At 46.2% G+C, this 19,362-nt stretch overlaps 1 protein-coding gene across 2 annotated transcripts in view; it reads left to right on the top strand.

Moving 5' to 3' along the window:
• Window positions 1-3,065: 3,065 nt before the first annotated feature.
• The window catches only part of WEE2 (WEE2 oocyte meiosis inhibiting kinase), an 18,106-nt gene continuing 1,809 nt past the window's right edge, over window positions 3,066-19,362 (top strand). Inside the window, exons 1-14 of one of the 2 annotated variants that reach the window (XM_057374482.1) lie at window positions 3,892-4,239; window positions 6,624-6,823; window positions 7,367-7,415; window positions 8,991-9,163; window positions 9,778-9,899; window positions 11,199-11,345; window positions 12,118-12,219; window positions 12,555-12,640; window positions 13,516-13,686; window positions 13,769-13,911; window positions 16,318-16,354; window positions 17,342-17,402; window positions 18,330-18,470; window positions 19,092-19,179. In XM_057374482.1, the coding sequence (XP_057230465.1) occupies window positions 3,907-4,239; window positions 6,624-6,823; window positions 7,367-7,415; window positions 8,991-9,163; window positions 9,778-9,899; window positions 11,199-11,345; window positions 12,118-12,219; window positions 12,555-12,640; window positions 13,516-13,686; window positions 13,769-13,911; window positions 16,318-16,354; window positions 17,342-17,402; window positions 18,330-18,470; window positions 19,092-19,179 (1,853 nt within the window). In that variant the 5' untranslated portion in view covers window positions 3,892-3,906. Of the gene's footprint in view, window positions 3,358-3,867; window positions 4,240-6,623; window positions 6,824-7,366; window positions 7,416-8,990; window positions 9,164-9,777; window positions 9,900-11,198; window positions 11,346-12,117; window positions 12,220-12,554; window positions 12,641-13,515; window positions 13,687-13,768; window positions 13,912-14,819; window positions 16,049-16,317; window positions 16,355-17,341; window positions 17,403-18,329; window positions 18,471-19,091; window positions 19,180-19,362 lie in introns of those variants that run through there. The other variant, XM_057374481.1, reaches the window with a different exon arrangement.

Genomic DNA, 19,362 nt, shown 5'->3' with positions numbered 1-19,362 from the left:
CGCGCCGCACCGGCGGGGGGCGGGAAGCGAGGGGCGGGGAGTGAGGGGCGGGAGCACGGGGATGTCACCGGCGGGGCGGGGCCGGGCCCTCAGGCGGGACTGGGGCCGCGGGGCCGGAGCGGTGGCGGCGGGCATGGAGCGGGATGGAGCCGCCCGGGGCAGCCCGGGGGGTGTCCCTGCTCGGAGCTCTCCGGTGCCGGCTCCCGGCGGAGCACGGGGCGCTGAGGGCAGTCCGTGCATCGCCTCCTGGAACAGCGCAGAGCCAGCTGCCCGCCCTCTGTCCTCCCCAGGCTGTGACCCCAGTGCAGAGCAGCTGCCCACACCCGAGCCCTTTTAAAGCCATCCTGCTGGGAAAACCACGGGAATTGGGCARAGCAGCCTCAGGGCCCGCACAGGGGCAGGCTCGCCTCCCCCCCAGTGTCTGTGGTGGAAGCTGCGAATCACAAATCTGAAGGTGTCAGGGGTACTGATGCAGTATATTCTGCTATGTGTGTATATATATATTTATGTATATACATGTATACACACACGTACATATGTCCTACAGAAGGATGTCAAACAGTTTTGGGAGGAACATAGCAGAATCAGCTTGAGATTGAAAGATGGGGACACAAGCATGACCGAGGCATCTACAGGCAGCCAACTTTTTGTAATTGCCGTCCTCGTTACGCTACCACCAATGTCATTAAGTGTCATTAGGATTCATTTGGTTTCCTAGGTCTTTCTGATTAATTGAATTACCCAATTAARCAGGCCACAATTAAAAGGAAGATATTGTCATAAAAGCCTTAATTGTCTAACTTCTTTCCTGTTGAGCAGTTCTGAGTGTTCAATACCCCATTAAGAAACCCATCATCCAGCTTCCTCAGCAGTGGGGTTTGGGTATTTTCTCTTCTTTTTTTTTTTTTTTTTTTTTTGTAACATTAGCATCCATTTGCTGTGAGCTTCATTTCAGACAGCTCCAACACTGAGTGGGCATTTCGTTTTGCAAAGCCCATGCACAAGTTTACTTTGCAGAGCTATAGACCAGAGTAGGTGGTGTTTAGCAGATGGAGTTTTTCATAGAAGGTGACTGGCAAAGAGAAAAAAGAAACAAACCCTGCACAATATTTTGTTACCGTGTAAAGAAAAGCCTGATTCTCCAAATAGTTGGCCACATGCTTTGCTTTAACCATATAGACAGTGCCAATCTTCATTTGGATGAATATATTTTTGCTTGTTGGTGATGCTGAAGTGACAGCTCGTTTCTCTCTTTATCTCCACCCTGGTGCTGCTGCAAATGTCAACTGTCTGTCCCCCAGCAATCCAGGCAGGAAACAAATCCCAAATAAAAATTCCTTCATGTCCCACATGAGCTATTTGTGGTGCAGAGCTGTTCCTGGTCCCCTGAGCAGTGTGGTCACAGCAGAGCTGCCCCAGCATGAGGGAGGGGATGCAGTGGGAAGAGCAGCCAGTGATGGGAGCAGGGGCTGCCAGCGCTGGATCTGGAATGTGTGAAACCTCATTGTGCCCTCGGCTTGGCTGAAAAACCCCATGGGACAATTGATCTGGTGGTCCTGGAGCAATTGGTATGGCTTTGGCCAGCAATCTCTGCCTGCTGAGGGCACACTGCAAAAAACAAAGACCACACTATCTACTGTTTTATTATTTCACAAAAGTTGAAAATATCTGCGCCGGGAGATAATRTTACCCTTTTAGAAATAAAAACTCTACTTCAAAAGAAAATGAACCCTTTTCCCTCAAGCTGAGGGCTAAGGAAATTGTCAGCGATCTTTGAACAGTCAGGAAAAATGTAAATGAGAATGTGGTGGCTTTTTTTGTTAAAATGTAAGATGAAAAATCTGGGCCTTCTTTACACAGCAGGTTCAACTTTTCTCCTTTACAAATCACATCCCTCCTTAGAAAAATGAATACTGCCTCTAAATCCCGAGAGAAAAAAAAGAATTTAAAAACTAAAAATAATTTAAGGTGGGATTGAAAACTGGTCTGAAGGAATTCCCTTGCTGGGTTATTAAAAACATGCAGTTATGGGGACTAAAAGCAGAACTAATCTATTCCAATGTAATGCTTCAGGTGCTGAACATCTGATGAATGCAGTCAGATCAAAGCAGTACTAAAGTGGTCCTGGATCTCAGCTGTCAGACACAGCTTGACACAGCAGACAGCGGCCAATTCCAGGCTTTTGGACCTCACTCAGGCACAGGGAGATGTAGCAGCTTCATTTGAGGCTCAGGGCTCCATCCCTGCAAGAAATACTGCAACCTCTGGGCCAGATGCAAGCGGTACTGAGCTCCTGGTGCGTCCTCCTGGGACTATTTTGGTGGCCTGTATCAAAGGAATTGTTCATCAGTTTTAACAAGCAGCTTCAGAGACCCATATGGCCATATTTTTCATTCAAGGAAGGGGTTAGGAGAGCACACAGATCTCAGACAAATGTGTCTATGATCTGGTGGGAATTGCCCTTGGTGCATGCATAGGGAAGCAGGTACTGCTTCTGCCAGACACCCATCTCCAATGGGCTGCAGACACTTCCAATTTCTGCATGTGCTTCCAGCAGCTCTCCTCAAGGCTAAGGAAAAAGGCTGCTGTAACCTTGTTCCCAATGAGTTAAAACTTGCTTTAGTCTCACTTTGAAACACAGGTTCCCAAAGGCTCAGAAGATTCCTGTTTTTTTACAAAGAAGTTCAATGAAGGAAAATATTGACCTGCTCCCAGGGACAACAGAGCCTTCACCAACACAGCTTCTTCCTCCTCTCCCTTGAAACCTCAACATGGAAACCTATACCAAGACTTGTGTATAGCTCCTAACGCTCTCCTGAATTCTTATAAATTATATATTCATAAATGTGTACTTTTGAATATAAATTAGGCTACTGACCTCTCCATGCAGGCTGCAATTTGCCCAAATTAACATGTATCTAAATGCAGGAAGAGAAATTCAGACTTAAAAGARGGAAACACTGGGCCTTATCACCACAAGACAAAGAACTTATACAAGTAAAACCCACAAAGACTGGATTTTTGATGGGATTATGGAACAGACTGGCTGTCAGCAAACATCAMCCCCCTCCCAGGCCCCAAAAAGCTGGAGAAAGGAAGAGTGTGCAGAAGCAGGGAGATGACTCAGAGTCAGAGGGAGTCCTGGCTCCCTGCAGGGCTGGTTGTTGGCACAGCAAATCCACAGCCACAAAAAAACTCTTCATCCACCAGATAACTGTGGGCAGGTGCTGCCAAGCCCCAGATGTTTCCCATTAGCATTGTCTCAGGTGTGGGGTGGTTATAAATGGTCCAGAGGAGGACAGAGAGGCTGTCTGTGGGATATCTGGTAACTTCTTGGGGCACCCTCTGCTTTTACAGGTATGGAAAACATAGGTTTTGGTTTTTTTTTTTGTTTTTTTTTGGTGGGGTTGTTTTTTTTCTTTTGTTTTTTTGGGGGGGTTTTGTTTTGTTTTTTTTTTTTTTCCCTTCTCCTCTGGTTGAGAAATTTAATGTAGGAAAGAGTGAGAGGAGGCTGTGTATGTCATTCTTTAGGATGTGGTTTCCTCGTGTGATGAGAATAGTGGATGTATTGGTGGATGGAGGAGATCTCTTGGAAACTTACTGGGAGAGGCAGGGGCTTCTGAGCTTTATTTCTTTATGCCAATAAGGCAAAAAGCAAAATCTGTTGTAAGGTGAGCAACAGCTGAATGGCTTTGCACCTCTCCATTAACCACTGCTGTCTGATGGCACCCATGAGTGACCACGGTTTCTGTGTATGTGGGACTGGGGAGTGTGGTCAGAAGAGCTGATRCTCTTGATGACCAAGGAAGAAGATATTTTATCTGTAAATAACAGTCTTTATCTCCCTCTGTCCCTCTAACAAAACAGGCCAGTGTCACCTCTACCTGTTCTGTTTCATATGGTAACATGGATGACTGGGACAACAGCAACAAATTCATTCAGCAACTGGACTTTTCCAGTTGTGGYGAAGAGAGTGAAGACAGAAGTATAAATGAGGAGGACTCCCTGAACCTGACCCCTCCCAGAAACTCAGAGTTCCAGAAATGGCAAGAGAGCAGTCCTCTGCCAGCAACCCCTCAGAGGAAGTTTAGTGAGATTTTCCTGAGCAGGACAAAAGCCTGGATGAGTCCTACCCTGAAGTCTTCCCCATCTGTGAGCAAGAGCTGGAGCAAACCTGAGACACCCCTGCACATCACCTGGAAAAAGCTGCAGCTCTGTGACACCCCCCACACTCCTAAGGTAATGGCAGGATAAATGCCTCTATAAATATCTCTATAGGAGATAAATGCATCTCCCTTCAAGAACCTCATTGTTCTGCAGGGGCTTGGAGATAGGCAGCTGCACTCACTGCTCTRTTCAGCACATTTTTGGATGCAAGCGGGTTTTGTCTTGAAATTTGGAAATGGTGTTKTGTCTGGGATGTGTGCTTTGCCTGGCAGGTCTGGATCACCTCCAAGCAGCTCGTTGTCTGGTGACACAGATTTTCTTTTTGTGTGAAACAGCTGCTCAGTGAGTTTGAGGAAAGCAGGGCTTTGTTCTCAGGGTAGCAAATCCCATGTGGAAGGGATAACAAACCARTGTGTGCTTGTGGAGGGAAGTTAGCCTCCCTTCACCTATGTCACTGTCCCAAAATGTAAGTTAGCTACTGAGCTAGTTTTTTGGGACAATGATCCTAGCCCTTACTTTCTCTGTAACTTCTTGGAGAGAGTATAATGCAGCTGCTTTTTGTCTTGAGTAAGCACAGGTGGAGAGTTGGCACCAGTTTCTCTGTAGATCATTTCTGGTGTGTTCATGACTCYGAGCAGCCCAGACCTGCAGTGAAGCAGAGCTGTTGGTCTTCTCTCTGTGCTCCTGCTCTACTGATAGACTGTTTGCTCCTTTGCTTAAGTGGTGCACAGAAGATCAGTCCTTCAGTACTCCTGAGCTAGGATTTGACTTCTCTCCTCCTTCAAAAACGTGATTGTATGGAGAGAGGGATGATCCTCTGGCCTTGCATGATCAACTCTGTGGCAATATTTACAGAGAAATGGCCTGCCACTCTCCAGGGGAAAGCAATCCAAAAGGCATCATGCCAAAAATTTCCTGCAGKGACCCTTTATATGAAATCTCCCTAAATCTCACCTTAGCCTAAGTGAGGAGCTGTCCTGATTTTGGCTGGAGTTCATTTTCTCCCTAGTAATTTGTACTGCACTGTGGTTTTTGGGTTTAGCATAAGGACAATGTTGCTAAAACACGGTTGTTGCTGAGCAGTGTTTACMCARAGTCAAGGACTTTTTGGTTTCCCATGCTCTGCCTGTGAGCAGAAGCACGAGAAGCTGTGTGGCACCATAGCCTGGACAGCTGCCAGGAACAAGCCAGAGGAGATTTCATACCATGGAATGCCATGCTCCGTATATAAACAGAGGGTAATTAGCCAGGAGGGGCTGATTGGGATGGGCTGGACATCAGTCAACAGGTAGTGAGCAATTGTGAATCACTTGTTGGTCWTGGGTTTTATTTCTCTTTTCATTATAGTAACAATTATTATATTATATTTTAATCACTAAATTGTTCTTTTCTTAACCCACATGTTTTACACGTTTTTCCCTGTTTCYCCTTCCCATCCCACAGGAGAAGGGATTGTAACTGTGAGCCAAGGGTTCACAAGCAGAGAGCTTAATTAGTGGCTGGGGTTAAGCCATGATTCAGATCTATAAAAATGTTTTCCAACCCAGATGGGCTGCTGGKAGTGAAGGGTGCTTTCAGGGTGTAGGAGTACCTTGATCTTCGACAGGGAGAGTCCTGAGTTCTTAAAGGGCTTTTAACTAGAGGACAGCACTATGTTAAATAACCCTTTAGACTTTACACCTCTCTCTTGAAGCTGAAACAAGTCAAAACCAAACCTATATTTAAAAAAAAAGCAGGTGGTTACTGAAGGAGGCAAGTCAAAGTGAGTAGATTTTTATGTCTTCAACTCAAGACTGATGTCTATGCTTTCCTTGGCCCAAGGTTCTGGACAAGTAGGTGAAACACAATGGCCTGTGTTCTGTGGGAAGGCGAGCTATAGAAGATCCAGAGGTTCTTTCTCAACTTGAATTTCTGAAACTCTAGTTTTCATTCATGAGGAGAAACGGGTTCTGGTTGCTTTGCTCGTAGCCGTATAAATAATTCTGCTAACTTACCCTATCCTAATGCTGCTTATTGCTGGGKAGCTTGGGTGGTGCTCCAGCTCATCTCCTGAAAAACCTGTCCTGACCAAACTGCTGCAACAGTCCATGCCTGGCAGAACTAGGTCTCCCATGTTCATGCAACACATGAGGCAATTTCTGCCTCTCTGTAGGAGGGAGAGAGGAGCAGCTGGCTCCTCCTGAGGGCTGTGCTTGCCAAAATGGCTCTGCAGACCTCACCCAAGTGAGCAGGGAATAGAATATGAAAGGGCTTAACAAAGAATGAAATGCTTTGTGGCAAATGAAAACTGTGGGAACTAAACTAGGGACACAGGGGTTTAATGATTCAGCTATTCCAAAGAAGGGAGATGAGTTCTCCTCGATTTACAGGAGAATAAGGCTTTTATTCTGACATAGAAGCAATAAAAATGATTGCTGGTTTATTTGCCACTTTTTTTTTTCCTTCTCTCAATACAGAGCCTGTTATCAAAGACAGGTTTTCCTRCATCTGCAACAAAGGTCCCGCCCAAAGGCTTCCGACATCTGAAACTTACTCCTGGTTCTGACTCTGAAGACTCTTCCCAAGCTTCTCTTGTCAACATTAATCCCTTCACACCAGAGTCCTATCGACAAACACTCTTTCTTCCTAATGGCAAACGGAAGAACAGAGGAGAACTGTAAGTGAGCTACTCTTAAATAATAGACTGAAAAGCAAAGTGTTGGAAGGACACAAGGAAGGGAGATGTTCACTATCTGGAGTTTTTTTTGCTAACAATGAATCCTGGCCTTATTTGCTAACAATGAATCATTCACTTCTGTAGTATTCATTGCTGAAGAGCAAATGTTAGCAGACCTATAAAGATAACAGAAATATAAATAAAATCTATCATTGCCCTTGTTCAGAAAGGTAAGTGGGGGATCAACAGCTCACTTTAGTGCTATAGCTGCATCTTCACCAGTAATAGGGATGCCAGGAGAAAGYGGCATTGTCCAGAGGCATCAATGTCCTCTGGGCAGTACTGAAGTTGCTTTCTAAATGGAAACAAAGAATTCCTAACCTGGGGCTGCAATCTTTAAAACCCTGTATATCAACTCCAAGGTACATGATTAAGCATGTGAAGCAAGGTTTGGAGATTCCTTTGAAAGATGTTTTAATTCCAAATCCATTTGGGTCGCTGCACTGAAATGATACACCAGACTTTCCTAAACTTCTGTTGTAGGAATGATCCTGATCCAGGAAGCCAGATGAAACAGGAGCTACCTAGAAATGTGAGTGTCTGTATATTTCTGTCCCATAGAGTGGATAAGATGCTGGTAAAGGCTTGGTGTTTGATGAAATTTGTTCTGTTATTGGAGTATAAACAGGATGAATACCTGTGACAGAATAATTCCAAGCTGAACGTTTTGTTAACATTTATTTGAGATGACAGACTCGGAAAAGGTGGAATTGTTCCTTCTAACTGCGCAACAGCCAGGCTTATGGAAGGATAACGGTACCCTCTAGCCGAGGAGACTGGGATTGCAGGAAAATGGTCTCCATGGAAAACTACACCCGCGGAGCAAATCTGCTCCCAAGCAACATCCAGGGCTGCCACAATTATTGCTTTACCTAGAAGAAAGCCTCAAGTAATTTGTGATTTACCAAAATATTATTCTGCTAGAGTGCTAATTAGATTATGTACTRTAGATATAAACTTGTGTGCTCGGAGGTATTTTACTCCCAAGCTTTTAAAGACAAGGCAGCTGTGTTTTATGCTATGAAATGCAACCTTTTGTGAAGGGCTGCTGCTTCACGTTTTGCTGGTTGTGAGGACCAACTCTTAGCCCTCCTCTGTACGGTCACACACCATAAACTACAGCAATCACAGCAGTCGTTTCTGTGGAAACCACTGTGCAACATGAGCTGCTGTCCCTGCAAGGGATGCAGGAGGGTGGGGAAAAATCACTTAGTCCACTCTTGTTGTTTACTTCATGCTCTGCTGCTTATCTTGTCTTTACTTATTTTCCCTGCCAGTGGGCATCACTCTACCAGCAGTCCCTGCATCCCCAGTGGCCATTATTGTAGCAATAATGATGTTCCAGCTGTTCTGCCAGCTTTCAGCCCTTTGTGGAAAAGTGTCTCTGGGTGAGATATCAGTGGGAATACAAACAAATAGACTGAGACCAGCTAATCTGCCATTAGTCAACAGCTGGTGCTTCAAACCTGGGGAGCCTGAACTGATGCAGAAGGGCCTTGGCTGCAGGCAGCCTCAGCTGCCAGAGTAAAGTGGCTTTTGCATAGCTGGGGTCACAGGAAGCCAACACACCAAGCTCTTCACTTGGGTTCAATACAGGCAATAGAGCTAAGGTTTGCTCAAGTCTTGTCTTTACACCAGTTTTTTCATGATGTTGTTGTTGCTTGCTGCTCATCCCTGACTGACTCCATCAGCTGTGGATTTGGGAACTGTCTGGGTTGTCAAGAGTAGAGATGTGATGGTAGTAACCTAAACAAGCTTAGGCATGTAGAGCCAATTAGACTAAATTTCTCCTCAGCTGCAATTTCTATTTCTATAGCTAACAAGTCCCGATTTTATAAAACCAACCAATCAGCCTCACAATCTGGCCAAACCAGGCCAAGATGGCCTTTGTTAAGTGGTCAGAAAAAGCASAAGTGAAAGGTAATTTTAAAAATTGTCATTTCAAGAACTGGCAACACACCCACACATGTGCCTGGATGAACATCCAGAAGGGGAGAGGGAGCARTGTGGGTGCTCTGTGACAGCAAGTGTTACCCATCTCTAAAACCATGACAGATATGAAGTCTTTGAACTCATCTTTGTCTTTGCTGTTTTTGTGACCTTGCAGAGATACACTCTGAAAGCCAGCAATATGGTTTCCCGCTACAAGAAGGAGTTCCTGGAACTAGAAAAGATTGGTGTGGGGGAATTTGGCTCTGTCTACAAGTGCATCAAACGCCTTGATGGATGTGTTTACGCCATCAAACGCTCCAAAAGGCCTCTGGCAGGATCCTCGGATGAGTGAGTGTGCTAGCTGGAAACTGCCAGTTGAAATGCTGGGCGTGTTCTTGAGAGGTGTGATGGGAAGGAGGGAGTGTGGATCAAAAGGTATCTGATGGGTGGCATGAGCCAAAATTGGCTGCTGTTGCACTTCCAAATAACAGTTGGGAGAGTGGGGGAAGATAGCAGTACACAGCTATTGGATATAAAAGTCTAGGMAAGGAAGAAGGCACATGCATTGCAAAGTGAGATGATGGCAAACCTCAACTCCTTGGGTCCATCCAGACAGTTTCTTCACAGCAACTGCCATGTAGTTTATTTGTGGTGTGTCCCTGCCTTGCTGTATGGCCAGCACYACTCATATCTGTATTGAGCAACTCATGGTGTTCTGTGTGCTAAAGCAAAGTCTTTAAAGCTGCTGATGCCTTTGCCTCTTAAAGTAATCACTGAGSAAATTTTTTTGTTAGACAGCTGCTCAGTGCATCTGAGAGAGGGCAGGTTTTGTTGCAGCAGCTGTGAGAGCCAGTCTGTCTATCAAAACCCAAGAGAAAGGAGTGACAGAGGTGTTCAGGGCCCTGTCTGGGTGCCAAGCAGCCTCTGGAGCCTGTTATCTCTGCGTTTCTGTGCTTCCCCAGGCAGCTGGCCCTGCGAGAGGTTTATGCTCACGCTGTCCTGGGCCACCACCCCCACGTCGTGCGCTACTACTCGGCCTGGGCAGAGGAYGATCACATGATTATCCAAAATGAACACTGCAATGGTAAGAGCTGGGACTCTGTTAAAGCCTGAGATCTCAGACTTTAATAATGTTACCTTCTTTTGTTCTTAATTATGGGATGTTCTGGCTCCAAGAAAGCCAACTGCACTGGGGCTGCATTTCCAAAGAGAATCCAGTATGGGCTCATAATAGATGAAGCTGTGAATGCTGCCAGTGTTTTAGAAGCAGTTAATACCCTCTTATTTCTGGGATTTCAAAACTCTTTCTCTGCTTTGATTGGCCTGGAAAAGCATTCCCTATGCTGATGCTTAGAGCTGTGCTTGGGACTGTCCAGATAACACCTGCTATGTGAGACTCAAGAGCAGATGACTTAAAGGCCCTTTTTTTTTTTTTTTGGCAAGAACCTCTTCTTAATGGAGGTGGTTAATGACTGCAAGAGTGGCTGCCTGGTTGGGAGGAAGGCACCTCACATCCTGACTAGAAAAGGGGGCTGACAGCTGCAAAGGAATAGAGCAAATGATGAGGCAAAGTATAAATGGGGTGCTGCAGGCAGGGTGATAAACACTTACTTGAGTTTGCCTTTAGCAATACCACTGTTTTAGAGAAATTGGAAAAGATGCCTTTAGCTACAGGAGTTCCTTAGGGCAAGTATGTAATGCTGACCTTTTAACTCCACCTGTAGCCTTGAGGCTCAGTAAAGAGTGGTCATAGCTGTTTGGAATATTCCTTACAAATCTGGTAGAGGCAACCATGAAATGTGGCACTCATTGCTGCAGCATTGTTGTATTGCTTGTGTTCTGGTGAATGAGCATCTGAGACTAAAGAAGAAGTGGTGTAAAGTAGGCTGATGGAGAGAGAGGCCATGATGCCTTCTACTTCTGAAATATCCAAAGTGTCTCAAAGGAGACCCACAAAAATGTGCCGAATGTTATGCTTTTCAGTCAAAGATCTGCAAGTGGGAACTTAATTTCCTTGTTCCACCATTCCTATAACTGCTTTCTTCATCTAAGCACAGCAGAAATAATTAATTTTTCTGCTGTTCACTTGCAGCAGCACCAGCATCATTAACAAGTCAGCCCTCCTGGTAGATGTAGAGCTGTAGGCTGGTGGTACAACTGCAGTTGTTCATCCTTGTTGAGCAGGAGGCACAGGACATTCCAGGGCAATGGAAAGGCTGAAGCCAAATGTTGATGTCCAGGTTTGCTCACTGGAGCATACAGAGCTGGCGTGGGCTGGGGTTTGTCACAAGCAAACCTCCAAATGTTCTGGGCAACGAAGCCATTTCAAACATGCTGTCCCACAAAACCTYTGTCAGGTCTCAGACTGGCTGTTTCCACCTAGGTGGGAGTCTCCAAGACGTGCTGCTGGAAAATGCAAAGCTCGGGCAGTATTTCCCAGAAGAAGAGCTGAAGGAAATATTGTTACAAGTCTCCATGGGACTAAAATACATCCACAACTCTGGCCTTGTGCACCTGGATATCAAACCTAGTAAGTGTACTGCCCTCTTCCTTTGTGGAGGGTTTTCCTAATGATCCCTCAGGGGTATGACCTGTAATAAATCCTTCTAATTGGACTGATCATAGTGCTTCAAAGGGAAGAGGAACTTTCCCTTGTCTTGTGTATGGTATTGTGGTGGGATTTTTTTTCTTCTTCTTCTTTTTTTTTTTTTTTTAAATTTGTGTCACTACTGCTGCTCTAAAATTGAGCCTTCTCTGATAGTTGGCAGCATTTTACTTGTCTCATGACCTTTTTAATCCTGGCTCATGGGAAACACCTTCATCCTGGTGAAGCAAGTTGGGCTGCCAGTAAAGATGGGGACTTCCTTATTTACTGCTGTCTTGTTGCAAAACACTTGACTTGTGTTTACCTACCCTGAGGGATTAAGTTCCTGCAAAAATAGTACTGGGGTTTTCCTCTCTGCAGGTTGGGATGGTCACCTCCAGGGCAATGCTCTCTGCTGTCATACAGTTAACATTCTTAGAGTGGAGCTCTTTTCCTGCTGAAATCATGCTTTTGTCTTAGGGGGTAGAGGGAAGGAAAAGTAGATTTCACTTGGATATTTTATGCACAAGATAAAACTGCCTTATGCCAGCTGTGCTGCTGAAGAGTGAGCTGGGCAGAAAGCTGACTAATGGGTGGGAAGCATTTGTCTGGCTGCAAAGCTTAACTAGTTTGACAGGTGGGATTTTTATGAAGTTGTCAAGCTGCTGCAGCCTGACTACAGATATCACCCTATTTGCTAAACTCCTCTGTCTTGCAGGTAATATCTTCATCTGTCACAAGCTGGCAGTTTCAGGCCCTGCTGGGCAGGAGGAGAGTGACAGTGAAGATGAGTTCTCTCCTGGTGTGGTGTATAAGATTGGTAGGTTTTAGCCTATTTTACAGCTGCCTTAAGATTAGAGCTGCCCATTCCTGCTTGATTCTGCCCTGTCCTGCTGGTTGAAAAGACWTGCATGCAAAACTGATGGCATAGTCCTGAATGCCCCAATTACCTACCAGAATTAATTCCTCTAAGAAGACAAGTCATAGAAGATTCATGTGCTTCTTTCCAAGTGCAGATTTCTGAGTTAGGAGCAGRCTTGCTCTCTTGCTCAGTATTTCTTTGTTGCTCTGTTGGTGCCTATAAAACACAAGCTTTTATTGAAGAATGACTTCCRTTTGCTTCATTACATTTAATTTACTTGTTCTTTGTCTCAGGTGACCTTGGACAYGTGACATCAATAACAAACCCTCAGGTGGAGGAAGGAGACAGACGTTTTCTGGCCAATGAAGTTTTGCAAGAGGTACAACTGCTCGCAGGGCACTGGGGAGGAAGGGTGGGAGAGCAAGTGGGGAAAGGTCAGCTGTATGGCAGTTACAAGTCTAACTTGTTCCTCACTTTACCTCCTCTTTCTGCTGTCTGGTCTGGCTGTGAAATCTGCGAAATTGGCACTTTATTATGAACAGTATTAGTGTGGGTCTTGTCATGTCAATACTTCATAAGTAGCTATCATCAGGTTATTGCAACTGTTCCCCTTGAGGGATCAGTGAGACAAAACCTTTATCAGTCTGAAGACATTTGATTTGCATATCCAGCTGAGATTAAATGACTGGTAGTGATTACTGAGGAATGTTACATCCCAGACAGATGCCTTGTAAAACAAACACTGAACAAGTAGTGGTGAGAGTGAATAAACTGACTGCAATTTCGTCCCCCTGGCCAGCAATTGGAAAGGGAATCAGTATTGAACAACTGGGTTGGTTGTGTTACTCAGTTCAGGCATTTAAGTGACAGTATCTGTGCTGCAAACTCATTTAGGAACTGCTAGGCCAGTGTATCTGATGCAGTCTTCAGTTTGAGCTGGACATGGGTGGCTTACTGCCTTGTGCTGAGGGCTGGAGGGACCCTCTGCTAGGCCACCCTCTGGAGCTGCTGCAGTGATTCCAACGTGGCCTGCAAGCTCCTCATGGCTGGGTGAAAGCCACCATGCTATCATTTATAGTGGTACTGCAGCTGTCAGTGTTTTTTATGCTGCAGAGGAAACAGCTCACAGGGGGTGAAGGCAGTGCCGTAAACACACACTTGCTTGGCTGTTTCTTTTTGAGCTCATACCCCAACCCTCCTTTTCTTCGTGTAGCAGGATGTTCCTTTCTGACACTTTTCCCCTTCTCTCTGCAGCAATACTGYTACTTGCCCAAGGCAGACATCTTTGCCCTGGCACTCACGGTGGCTCTGGCAGCCGGCGCAGCGCCACTGCCTCACAACGGGGCCCTGTGGCACCACATCCGCAAAGGAAACCTCCCATCCATCCCCCAGAAGCTTCCCCACCGCTTTCTGGAGCTCCTGAAGGTGAGGAATCCTTGACAGGGTGGTGGCTTTAACACTCCTGTTACAAGCCAGCTGCAAAATTCTGAACTCCTTTGCCTTCTAGCTCATGATCCATCCTGACCCGGTGCAAAGACCATCTGCCACAGCTCTCACTAAGCATCCTGTTCTCCGTCCTTCCTGTGGAAAAGCTGTGCAGCTCCAGGAGCAGCTAAATGAGGAAAAAAACAAGACTGCAATGCTGGAAAGGTAGGGCTGCCTTGGGCATGAAGGGGAGGAGGCATGGGCACAACAATACTGGTCACCAGGGTGGTAGTGCTGGGAGACTGCAGGTGCAGGAACACCCAGGCAGCTCCTGTGCCTGGAGCTGGGAGGGTGAGGGGACAATAACAGGGACTTGCAGTGCCAGGCAGCAGCAGTGCTTCAGCTCTGGCTTGGAGGAGCTGCCTGAGTTACAGCAGTGAACTTGTGCACTCCCTGCAGCCACTGGTGGTGTGCAATAGTGAGACAACATGCAGCCTGTGGGCAGATGAGCAATTGATAATGCACTGAGATAGTGGTCTAAGCACAGAAGGAAGAGAAATATCAAGTGGTGGCAGATATCCTGTTTTCCCTTGTTTCSTCTCTTTGCTGTTGAAAACAGTGTTTTGAGGTGCTGGGATCTAAGAACTGCCCCACAACCCCTCTAAGTGCAACAGTCAGCTGGGGAATAGGATTTCTGTAGACAGAAGAGTGAATGCTCTGGAAGAACAGCAAGCACCAGGGAAGAAAGGCAGTGGAAAAGAAGCATATGCCTTTATTTAGGTATTTGTGCTGCATGAGATTGATCTAAATTTCACCATTCATAAATAGCTGAAACAGTGGAAGAAAAACTGAGCTAGGGGTTCTTCATAGTGGTTGCTAGCATGTTGCTGGCTTGATACATAGTTTTCTTTTGGTAAATCTTCAGAGCTCATCTTTTCAAGCAGAAACTCTAAAGACAGCTACAGTAATCTTCATGTCACCTCTCGGGTGAGAAGTTGCCCCTTCCAGCAATGCTGGAGTATTACAGTAACCCTCTTGTGCAAGGCTGTTAATAGTTTGCTTCAGTAGCTGATGGGGATTCATGCATGACATGGTTTTCTTCCTGTGCTCTTCCTTCCATCTCCCCCCTGCAGGGAACTTAAAGCAGCTCGTCTTGCCCAGACCCTCATGAAGGACCAAGCCTTAGGAAGTGCCAAGTTACAAGAGTCTGAAACCTCTTCTAAGCAGAAGAGCAAGCGTCTGGTGGGAGGGAAGAGCTGTCGTTCATTTAGCTTTACTCTGGGTTACTGAAATTCTGTGTTGTCCAAAGAGCTCTGACTGCTGAATGGTCCTGTGAAAGCAGAGGGTCTGCRCAGACCAATGCCCCATTTTCTCTCCCTGTCACTTTTTGTTTGATTTATTTGTTCCCCTGTTAGTTGTGATGAGATGTTGGCTGAAGAAAGAATGACARATGCTGGATCATGGGATTTAAGGCTGTCCTCAGTCTTTTACCTGTTTAATTTCTTGTGTAAATGGTCTTGCTATAGACTAATCATCCACCATGATGAAAGAATGGCATTTTCTCTACTCACTTCCCTCTTTCTTCAGTTGGGCCCTGTTATTGGTGATTTTGTGGTCTTCTCTCTTGGGCTGACTATATCTTTAGAGGGGTGATCATGGCTGTACAGGGAGACAGCATCTACAGCTGGGCACTTCCAGGAGCAASTGGGTAAAGACTAAGGCAGCCAGTTTTAGCTACACATCAGGAGCCAGGCAGGTTATACAGCAGTCCTGGAAGGCTTGGGATGCAGGTGGAGTGGTGTTTCAGTGATGGGGAACACAGAGTAAAAGAAAATACTGAAGGAGTGGAAGAAAAACCTTCTTTCAGATTTCAGCAACAGAACTTTTGTAACTGGGTATGCTTTAACGGACTGGTTAGTCCCTGATGCCTGACTTGTTTTCTGTCACTTGGTAAGGACTCCTTGTTCAAGGTAGGGGAGACARCTACAGTGTATTGGTAGCTGGGTCTGTACCTATTTCCCTTCTGCTATCTCGCACGGGCGCAGCTGTGTAAGCTGTAGCCTTTCAGCGAAGATGATGGCAATTAGGAAGGGCTTTTTCAGGTTTTTGGAGTKGCCCATGTTAATTGTGGTATGTATTTAATATATGAGATCTCATGCACCTTCTCCCCTCCCCGCTAAATGTAATTTTGGGGGTCCTTGCAGCTCGTGTGCGTTGGTTGGATAGAGCTGTTATGAGGCAGAGCGTGAGCTTAGTACCTCGGTTATTTCCAGGTTTTACTGGTTTGTTTTACGATGTTCCGCATGCTGGCTTTTAACTGTTAGATCGTTTCGTGCGAATAAAGGTTTTATCTTTCTTTTAAACCGATGACGGAGTGATGGAGTTTTGTTGATTTTTTATTTTTTTTCCCTTCCGCGAGTTGTGTGTCCCCGGTGGGGCGAGGGGAGCCGGGACAGGCACACACCCCGCCGTTCGTGTCCCGGGGATCGGGCGCGTTTCCGCCCGGAACCTCCTCCCGCCTGTCCCTTTCCTCTTCCGGCGGCGGGGAGGTGCGGAGGGCGCGGGGTCGGGTGGCGGGGCCGGGCCGGGGCTCCCTCGGGCGCTGCTTCAGCCCTGCTTTTCCCTCCGCAGGCTCGGCGACAGCATGTGGCGGCGCCCGGCGTGGCAGGTAGGGCCGGGGGGCCCGGGGGGCGGGCTGCGGCCGCGGCGGAACTCGGGCCCGGCTGCCCTCGGGAAGGGCCGGTGGGGCAGGGGGAGAAGCAGCTGCAGCCCCTGGAACTCTCCCTCCGCACTCGGAAGCAGCGCTCGCCGCTGCCCCGGGAAGGGGAAGGGAAGGGGAGGGGCGGACGGAACCGAGCGCCCCGGAACCCTCCCCGGACAGCGCCGGCTGTGGGGCCGCGCTTGTGCCCCGCTCTGCTGGGCCGGGGCCKCGGCGCTGGGTCTGCTCTTGGGGACAAAGTGTGAGGCTCATTTCCCGAAACCCGTGGAAGAGCTGTTTCCCAGTTCCTGCACAGGGACCTATTGCACAAGTGTTCCTGGGCTTTTCCCCTCCGTTTGTTGCAGGATGTGCGGTCGTCAAGGCAATTTCATTACTTTTTTCCCATTTGCAGTACTGAGAGTTTTGTGTCCTTGATATGCTGCTGTTGTTTTGTTCTTAATTTTCGCTGGGAACAAAGGTTGGCATTGCATCCACTGCTCATTCCAGTGGATGTATRCCCAAAATGTACATCCCTTGTTTATCTGAAGTGAAGCAGAAAATTGTYAGAACTCTCAGACCTGTTTGTTTCCAAAGCCCAAACCTTCACTCTGCTACAAACCCTCCTCCCTTCCTATTTATGTATTACAGAGAAACAACAGTAACTGCATGTCTCAAAAATAATTGCTGTAGGTGTGCTCTAGGGCTGCGCTTCTTTCTAGGCAACTTTTGAGCTTTGATTTAACCAGATTTTCTTTAAATAATCTTACTAGCTTCACAAGCTAATCTTACTAGCTTCAGCTTGGCTGAACAGATTTCTTTCCTCAGTTTCCCCATTAGTTATCAGGAAAAGAACATACTTKCAGAACCTCTGCAAGTGCTCAGAAAATGAGGTGTAAAGGCTTGTGAATGCTGTTCAGAGTCTGTGTCCTGGAAACTCCAATTTCTCTGTTCCTTCAGGTGCTGCGCCAGTTTGTAAGACATGACTCTGATACAGTTACCTCATTGGTACTTGAAAGATGTAAGTAGCTCCTGAGATCCAATTTAGTTGTTACTCATTGTGTTTATTTCAATTTTGGAGTTCTGATATGTGGTAGGAGAGAAACGGGTAGGAATGGTAGCTCCTCAGTGTAGCAGGTAAGAAYGTGTTGTTTCAAGCACACTGACTCTTGAGTGGCTTTCTGTCTGGTCTTTGTCAGGACAAGCAGCAATTTAGGGGGAAAATGAAAAAGCCCTGCGAAGAACTACCCCCTGTAAAGGGCAGGTAGTTGTAGCTGATCTGTGGCAGTGGTTTGGCTCTGCTGGTTGTCGTGGTTTCTAACACCTGCATTCAAGTTTCTTGTGTGCTTGTTTCTTACACTCCTGGATCACTGGGGGACTTGGGTGGGTGCTGCTGCCTCAGCCTGGTTTGCTCCAGGTGTACATTTCAGCCTTTACAGTTCAGATCACATGCTCATTGTGCACAAATGATGCTTCTCTGACCTCTTCCAGTTCTCCTTGAACATGGAACAGGGATAAACTTGTCTGCCTAGGCGTGGCACCTGTGTAAGAACTAATGACTGTCTCGTTCAGAGGCTGGAGCATAATATTGCAACTTTGTTTCAAAGGTGCTGCTGTGCATTGTTTTATCATTAGGAAATAAAAGTTACGTAAATGCAAATTAGTCTCAAGTGACCTATGGATGTGTCTGTGGAAAAGGTGACAAAGAAATAGAAAGAATAAAGAACTGACTTTCTGAATCAGTTGTTTCATAGTGATAATGACCGTGTAGGCACAGTCAACCGTTTGCTGGGGCCTGAAAAAGCCAAAAGTCACAAGAGCTTGAAAAGTGGGTAGGAGGTGCAGAAAGTTGTGATCCTGGCCCTTGTCAAAAGCTGCTGATTGATGGCTTACATGATTAGAAATGTCATAGTTCACCTGTATGTGTCATTGGTCTCTCTTGTTTCAGCCATRAATCGTGTTCAGCTGCTTGGTCGGGTTGGACAGGACCCCATCATGAGGCAAGTGGAAGGAAAAAATCCTGTTACCATATTTTCTCTTGCAACCAATGAGATGTGGCGGACGGGAGATAGTGAAGTGAGCCAGGGAGGTGAGTCTGCACGAGCAACATGTCCCAGGTCATGGCCATATGGCCAGCAGCACCACGCCTGTCAGTCTCTTGGGAAAGTTCCTTTGGAGATACTGGTGCTTTTGTGTATCTCTTGCTGATCCCCAGCAGTATATATGAAGAGAGATTTGCCTTCTTACCTTGGGAGGAGAGGAGAGAGTGTTGAGTGGGCAGTTTGTCGCTGTTGGGGTTTGTCAGGCACGTAGCAGGTTCTGCACTCTTACTTGTATTTCAAGGCAAGGAAAACAAAGGAGAAAATTTTCTCATTGATGCTGTCATCAGTTTGCACATGCAGATATCTCATTTTCTTCAACTTCTATTCAGTGTGGAGTGTCTGGGGGGAAAAAAAATAATAGCATAAGCACAGTTTTCCAGGAAAAGYAGTGTCTTGGTTTCATCTGTGCTTCTGCACAAGACTTTCATTTGTACACAGASAAGTGGAACATTGAGTTCTGGAGTGAAGTGGGAGGTGGAGTGCTAGTATACTTCTGTTTTCAAATCACTTTGGTATTTTAAAATTATGAAATGTGTTGAAACTAATTTCTGAGTCTTGTATCAAAAAAAGGATTTGGCATCCACCTCTATTATTTCTGTGTAATTTAGGTGATATCAGTCAGAAGACAACGTGGCACAGGATCTCTGTCTTCAGACCGGGCCTCAGAGATGTTACCTATCAGTATGTGAGGAAGGGGTAAGTGAATARCAATTAAGGATTTAATGCCTTAATGAGGGATTAGTGTAATAATTATGGTGACCAGGAGCTTACTWAGATACAGGTGCCATAAAACAAGTGAGCAGATCAGCTACAGAGAGCTGATACAAATGTCTCTGTACTCTGAATCAGATTCTGAGTTCAGCCTTTTCATCGGGACCT

Source organism: Malurus melanocephalus, unplaced genomic scaffold (assembly GCF_030028575.1).
Source record: "Malurus melanocephalus ecotype Western Australia unplaced genomic scaffold, MMel_1.1 scaffold_226, whole genome shotgun sequence".
In the NCBI taxonomy this organism is placed as follows: Eukaryota; Metazoa; Chordata; class Aves; order Passeriformes; family Maluridae; genus Malurus; species Malurus melanocephalus.
This window is presented reverse-complemented; position numbering and strand designations above follow the sequence as displayed.